At 32.4% G+C, this 8,334-nt stretch overlaps 1 protein-coding gene across 4 annotated transcripts in view; it reads right to left on the bottom strand.

The window, feature by feature from the left end:
- Positions 1 to 2,469: 2,469 nt before the first annotated feature.
- The window catches only part of LOC128547196 (uncharacterized), a 51,151-nt gene continuing 45,286 nt past the window's right edge, over positions 2,470 to 8,334 (bottom strand). For all 4 annotated transcript variants that reach the window (XM_053519085.1, XM_053519082.1, XM_053519083.1 and 1 more), the window contains one exon: positions 2,470 to 3,943. In XM_053519085.1, coding sequence (XP_053375060.1) covers position 3,943 — 1 coding nt within the window. In that variant the 3' untranslated portion in view covers positions 2,470 to 3,942. The remainder of the gene's footprint in view (positions 3,944 to 8,334) is intronic.

Genomic DNA, 8,334 nt, shown 5'->3' with positions numbered 1-8,334 from the left:
ACACTTGCCGATTTTCCATCTCCTTACAAGTGATACTGCATGGCCGTACATATGTTCTAACTAGCCAAGGTACTGAAATTGTACTCGTACATTAACTTCAGTTCATGAAGTATATTCTTTCGCCAAACGTCACAAATACCTTTTTTCACTACGTTATAGGTATTGGCATTGGGGCAATAATAAGAGGTTAATACACGACTGGGTTGTGCCTTTTTGCCATAATAGCACGCCTTGTTTACAATTGTCGGGGTGGGGGGAGGGCTTTGTAATATTTGTATAATAACCCAGGGTTATAGAAAATTCAGTTGTTCACACCAGTTTATATAGAAAAAATACTAGTTTATTCGCATCATATCCTATTGGATATAAACACATATATGTTTATAAGCATACAGGAAAGATATAAATGAGTTGGGTCAAAAGTTATTAAAGCATTCTCTAGGACCCTCCCCAATTCCATTCCAACGTATATCATTAAGCCACAGACAGCTTTGAATTTATTATGCTTGTAGATCGATGCTGTTTTAGGCTAATAACCGTTAAAATTGCAGAATAAAAACGCATCTGGTTGAAAATTTCATTATGTGTTTAAATGCATCAGCTATATGTTCATGCTAAAGTTGAAGGTTTATGTTCAAGAAACCATGAGAAGAATAACCGAAATAAATAGGAAATGAGGGATAAAAATAAAACGTCATTGTTCAAATTACTCAGTCATAGATGGTGTATATATTTATCCGGGATGTCAGATGCTTTCATTCTATAGATGACGCATACCGAACTGTATTTACTTAGTAGATTCATGCAGTAATTTTTATTTTTCCTTGTCTCAGAAAATTCCAATAACCATCGTCAGAGTTCTTTGTTGATATATAATATAATTGGTATTGTTAAGTATTTGAAGGAGAAATCAAGGGAAGACATATTGCAAGCCGCTTTTATGTAACTGCCCACTGTCTTACGGACCAAGTCAAGATAATGATTAAATTTTCAAAATGACAATTGAATTGTAGGGTGTAAAACAAAAACAAAAAGAAGTTTGATCATTGTTATTTTAATATACTCATATTTACATGAAAAATATATAGAATATCAAAAGTCAAAATAATATTAAACTGAATGAAACTGTCAATAACTACAAATACAATGTAAATGAAATCGATCATGAGAATTTAAAATACAACCACAACCAAAATTTACATAATGTGGAGTAGTACATCAGATGAAATCTTATTTGCTGAAATCTTCAAACGTTTGTTATCTTTCACAATCATCACTCACAATTGTCTGTTTCTAGTGAATAAAACATTTTTTGTTTAATTTGTTTAGAGATATAAACGACTTTTCCAAAAGGTATAGTCTATACACTTTCAAACATAGTAAAAACGACACAAACTGTGTAAAATATCATTGAATAAGATTTCAACAAATATAAACGTCTATATAATAAAATTTTATTGGAATATCATTTTTAATGCGTTCTGGTCTGAATATTTGTTTTAAAAAAATTTGAGTTAACACCTGGGTTATAAACTAGGTCAGTTGACCGATACAGATGTCCCTCTTGTATACTTATTGAAGTTCGTTTTTCAGCATCAACTGGTTGGAATGGACTGAAACATCACACACTGCTCCAAGGTGATAATTTCACAAAACATGCACAAGTTCCATTATTTTATTCTGCATTTTTACAAAGCTAGTTCCCATTTTCGACATAGGAGTTTTTAGATAAGGTTGTGTGTGATAGACGGCATCTGTGTACAGACTCTTGTGGAAACGGTTTGAAAGTTAATTTACTTATTGTGATATCTGTACTGTGTCCCGTTATGGCCATCGCCGCGTAAAATAAAACCCATAAGTTTCAACATTGTTTCATCATTACGTCATCGTGGTTTCGTTGTTTTGACTTTTCATCGTCGTGGTTTCGAGTTTTTATCATCGTGGTTTCGACTTTTCACAATCATTGTTTCGACTTTTCAACATCGTCGTTGCGCTTTCCTGTTGATCATTCGCACTAACTTTCATTAACCATTTTATGCTATATATATGTGATAAAACATCAATAGACAGTTAGAATGTCTATAAATGTTTCTTTTTCCATCATATTAGCACCGTTGTTTTACCAAACAAATGTGCCGAATGCCTATACGTACACATTGTTAAACTGAATGGTCATTGGATCTATGTGATACTTTAATCTGCTCAAGGAAATATGTATTAATGTGTCTCGAACAAAGATTTACATTTTAGGGTACATTCGCCGGTATACCGGGTGTTCTCTATAACTTTATCCCAGCCAATTAACTCGGACTTCACACACTAAGAACACATCACACGTTGTTCACTCTTCACTGAAGAATACAAAGTCACATCATATATATATATATATATATATATATATATATATATATATATATATATATATATATATATATATATTATATATATATATATATATATATATATATATATATATATATATATAACTTTATTTCCTCCAAGTCAATGAAGAGTCACATATAATAATACAAATATACAAATATCTGTATAAATACAGAGGAACTGTTATCGCATGTATAAAGGAAAAGCAAATCAATTTATAAAGACAGAGTACAGAGCCTCTGTGTTATTTACAAAATTATTTAACGTGGTTATCATATCATACATCAAAATATATATGTTTTATAGTATTTCCTTAAAAAATACACACATTTTAAGGCTAAATACTATTGCACATTCTTCGTTAACTACAATAAAGCAATAAAACCCATTGACATTAGCTTCGAAAAGAGCGAAATAGGGACGAAAGCGAAGCTATGATACAGGATTATTACCTCACATGTTTTAGCTATTTTTCTTATATTATATTGTCATTCATACAGATTCATGACTGTAAAACAGTATACGTATTAAATAAATCTCTTAAATATGATGCTACAGCACACATGATATCTGCGTATTTCTCAGGGGTAACGACATTTGTCAGTCTATTGTCAACATATCCAAGTAGATACTGTAATTGTAACGATCTGGTTTTATTGTCTGTGATCAGTTTATGAAATTCTTCGGAAAGAACTGAAATTTGTCTTAAGAAAATATCACATATTGCTATAAGACCAGAATTTTGACAATGGAACGCTACATGAGAGATATAGTCATTATATGCTGTACACAAACAAAACAAGTAGTTTCTATATTTGTAACCGGTGTACAACATAATTTTGCCAGGAATGTCATGAGTTCGATACTGTCTGGTTTCATAAGCGCGACTCGCCAAATGTTTGAAGGTGTCAGTTCAGAATGCCCTTCTCGGAATCTGCTGAAATCTGAACATATTTTCATACGCTCCATCCATTTCGATTGTTCATACGTAATCAGTGAATGTTTGCAGGTTGTTTTCCAAGATAATTTCGACGAAAAGCACATTGAATGTTCAAATTCAATCAAATAGTGTTCTAAGTTGTATTTGGATAGGATACGAATAATATCTGGCACAAAACCCGTATGTTTCAACGAACAAATTGCCAAAAATGTCGAGGAGGCATTTTAGATTTTTGGACAAATTTATATTAAGTTTACTACAAATTAGCAACTGTTCATTCTTTGAGTGCACGTAACAAGCTGTTTATCAATGATTTAACAATACCTAGAAACACATTTTCAAAATTCCAAAGGCCTTACATTTCCCTAGATATGTCGATGTATATGTGACATTTAAACTTTATCCATTATAATTAATAGACCTGACTGTTTGCGAAATATTTATGAAAAGCATAAGAACAATTTCAGAAACCGCTATTGTTTCCAGTCTGATACCACATTTAACATGTATATCAGTTACGTTTTCTCTGTGTTTTGAAACTAATCTGTCTTTTCTCTAATTCCTCTATCGTTTCCTCGATTCCTTCCCTTGCGATGTCGTTCACACGATCCGAAATAATGTCTGAAACAGAAATCTTAATTTATAGAGACCCATACTGCTACTTTCAAACCTCATGCAGAAATGAGAAAGGGGTGGACTTTTAAGAAATTGATGTAAAGAAAATGAATAAAACTATCCTAAATTGCTAAAATACTCATGGACCCATGTAACATTCAGTACTTTGTAGATACAAGCCTGGTAAACTACAGAGCTACCTCTTTGAGAGGTATACGGTAAACTGCTCTGTCGCAACTTCCGAGGTAGTGCACGTCGCGATAAAAGAACATCAACAAAGGTGAGTGTCATCATATTTTTTGTATTTTTACAAGCAGTGTATCGAATATGAAAAATCGGGGAATGGTAGGCGATGTAGATATGATTTAACTTTACAGAGAACTTTAAGTTTGCTAATTCATTCTTAATTTGTGGTCGTGGTGATGTTTACCAACAAGCTGATTTAGCAGTAAATTTGGCCATTTCGTCATGAAAGCACTTTCATTGTCAAATATTTACATTTTAACTAATATTGAGAAGCAAACCGAGTAGACGTGAGATAGCTGTAAAATATACAATGTATTTGGAAATAAAATATGTACCGAAAATGGTTCGGGAGTAAAATTATTCACTTTTTATTGTGAGAGATAGCTCTGTCGTGAGGGAGATAGTCATGTCGCTAAGGAGATAGATCTGTGTTGCATGAACAGAGCTCTGTGTTCATAATTTAAACGTTTTAATATTTACTTTGGGTTGTCCTCATTTGAAATAATATAAAGTTACTGTTCCATTTGATGTACATATGTATGAATTTTCAGTTTATTGTTTTTATAAAGGTTTTTCATGAGGATATAATTGTAAATTTTGAATAGTTGTACATTCTGTTAACCCTTTTGATCAGGTGAGTTATTGCGATCGCTCGATGTCCGTCGTCAGTCGTCTGTCTGTCTCTCTGTCAAAATTTAGTATTTTTTTAGTATGCAATAGAGGCTGAAGTTTTTCAATTAATTTTCATGAAATTTGGTCAGACTGATTGCCTTGATGAAATCTAGGTCAAGTTTTAATATGGGTTATGTTGGATCAAAAACTAGGCCACTAGGAAACATAAAAAAAATGTGTTTGCAATTGGAACTGTATTTCATACCGGATCTTCGTAAATTTTGATCAGAATGTTTGTCTGGATGAAATCTAGGTAAAATTGAAATATGGGTCATCTTGGATAATGCAGCCCCTATTGAATCCACAGTGATTTTCTTTGATTTTACTAGATGACCTAGCTTTTGTCCAAGATGACCCCTATTTAATCTTGGTCTAGATTTCATCAAAACAAACATTCTGATCAAAATGCCATGAAGATTAACTGAAAATGCAGCCGCTATTACATACACAAGGTTATTATTTGATTTGACCAGGTGACCTAGGTTTTGAATCTACATAATCAATATTTTAACTTGACGTAGATTTCATGAAAGCAAACACTTTGATCAAATTTCATGAACATCCTGCCTAAAATATGGACCCTACTGCATTCAGGAAGTTTTTCTTAGATTCTACTGGGTGACCTAGGTTTGAACCCTATTAGATGACCCCTATTAGTACTCCTCCTAGAGTTCATCAAGAAAAACATTCTGATCAAATTCCATAAATATCCAGTAAAAATTTAGTCTATATTTCATAAAAAGATTTTTATTTAGATTTAACTAGACAACCTTGTTTTTCACCCTCGATGACCCATATTCGAACTTGACCTAGATTTCATCCAGACAAACATTGTGATTGAATTTCATATATCGTCCATTGTAAAATGCAGTCCCTGCTTTCCTTGGATTTGACCTAGCGACCTAGTTTGTGACTCAAGATCATCAATATTCGGACTTGACCTAGATTTTATCGAGGCCATCAGTCTAAATTTTATGAATATAATGAGCACCTATTGCGTACACAATGTTTTTCTTTCAAATGACCAGGTCACCTAGTTTTTGTATCTAAGATGACCCATATTTCAATTTTACCTAGATTTCATCCAGACAAACATTCTGATAAAACTTCACAACGATCCGGTATAAAATACTGCTCCAATTGCAAACACATTTTTTTCTTCTTTTTTTTTTCTTAGTTGCCTAGTTTTTTTTATCCAAGATAACCCATATTAAAAGTTGACCTAGATTTCATCAAGGCAATCATTCTGACCATTTCATGAAAAGCAATTGAAAAACGTTAGCCTCTATCACATATTCAAAGCTTTCCTTTGATTTAACCAGGTGACCTAGTTTTTATTCCAGTAATCCCATATTCAAATTTATTCTAGATTGTATCCAGACAAACATCCTCATCAAAGTTCATAAAGATAGAGTGTAAAATGCAGTTCCTAATGCATAGAGAAGGTATTTCTTTAATTTGACCTAGTGACCTGGTTTTTGGCCCCAGATAATACATTTTCTTACCTGAACTAGATTTAAACAAGACAACCATTTTGACTAAATTTCATGAAGATCAACTAAAAATACAGCCTCTATTGCATACACAAGATAGATGTTGACAGAGAGACAGACAGACGACTGACGACGGGCATCGAGCGATCACAATAACTCACCTGAGCAAAAGGGTTAATAAAATGTACAACTATTCAAAATTTACAATTATAACCTCATGAAAAACCTTTATAAAAACAATACACTGAAAATTCATACATATGTACATCAAAAGGAACAGTAGCTTTATATTATTTCAAATGAGGACAACCCAAAGTAAATATTAAAACGTTTAAATTATGAACACAGAGCTCTGTTCATGCAACACAGAGCTATCTCCTTAGCGACATGACTATCTCCCTCACGACAGAGCTATCTCTCACAATAAAAAGTGAATAATTTTACTCCCGAACCATTTTCGGTACATATTTTATTTCCAAATGCATTGTATATTTTACAGCTATCTCACGCCTACTCGGTTTGCTTCTTAATTTTAGTTAAAATGTAAATATTTGACAATGAAAGTGCTTTCATGACGAAATGGCCAAATTTACTGCTAAATCAGCTTGTTGGTAAACATCACCACGACCACAAATTAAGAATGAATTAGCAAACTTAAAGTTCTCTGTAAAGTTAAATCATATCTACATCGCCTACCATTCCCCGATTTTTCATATTCGATACACTGCTTGTAAAAATGCAAAACATATGATGACACTCATCTTTGTTGATGTTCTTTTATCGCGACGTGCACTACCTCGGAAGCTGCGACAGAACAGTTTACCGTATACCTCTTAAAGAGGTAGCTCTGTAGTTTACCAGGCGTGAGATAAGGATATGGTATTATGAATGTAATAAGAAAACGGAGGTCTTCGTGAAAGTACAGCCAACACAAAATATTAGGCTTTTGTATAAAGAAAAAAAAAACCCACAGGTTTTGTACAATACCGGTGTAACAAATAATGTTGTACTTTTGAGTTTTTCTTTCTAATGTACCAGGTTTGCTTAAACATGTAAAACTTTAACGCCCCGTCAGCTCAACTCTGTATCGACGCCATATTTCTCATTGATCAAAATCAGAGTCGGATTAGCATTACAAGGGCATAACATGACATTCTACAAAATGAATACCTTAGTACAGGTATCTAAGATGCTGCACTTGTTGGTCGATTACTGTAAATTCATCTTGCAAAAGTGGTTAATTTTAGTTTATTTACGTAAAGTGAGGGTAATAGTATTTTTTTTGAGTTTTGATCATTGACATACCTGCTGTGTATTAGTAATTTTTTGGATGAGATTTGAAAGTTATTTTGTACGTATGAACATTGATTCGACCTCTAAACCAAATTTCATACCATATTTTAAAGACTTTTAAGAAAGTACAATTTCAAAGTTAGTTGTATGTGTTTGGCTGCTATATCTTTAAAATCAATAAAAATTAATACAGTGTAAATTCCGAAACCCGAACAACCTCCGGACCAGCCTAAAAGTTCGGTATTTGGAAGTTTCCGGAATTTAGAATTTTGGAAATTTGCAGGCAAAGTGGACGTGGTGCACTAAAGTTATGTTTTCTTGCACATAGGATGAAAGAGATTATTATCCTTTATAACTGTACAAGTTTGTATAAAGTAATTAATTAATTGATTAATTATTAATGAATTAATTTTTTACAAACATTAAGTTATGTTCTGTTCTGTATGATAAATTTCCATTTTTGTATATAAAACAATAATAGCATTTACTCAAACATTTTCCACTGACATTTTTACCATCTTTGAAGTCCCCAGTTCCTCAATATTTAATTTATTTTGATAATGCATAGTTTAAACGATGTAACTAAATCAATCAAAACATCGATCTTTCTTTCATTCAAACATTAAGAAAGTTTTCCACTCGTAAGATATTTAACTAATCACTTTTCATAAATTGAAAACAAATTAAAGTGTT

Source organism: Mercenaria mercenaria, chromosome 12 (genome assembly GCF_021730395.1).
Source record: "Mercenaria mercenaria strain notata chromosome 12, MADL_Memer_1, whole genome shotgun sequence".
NCBI lineage: Eukaryota > Metazoa > Mollusca > Bivalvia > Venerida > Veneridae > Mercenaria > Mercenaria mercenaria.
The sequence above is the reverse complement of the archived record's forward strand: the minus strand, read 5'-3'. Positions and strand labels throughout refer to the sequence as shown.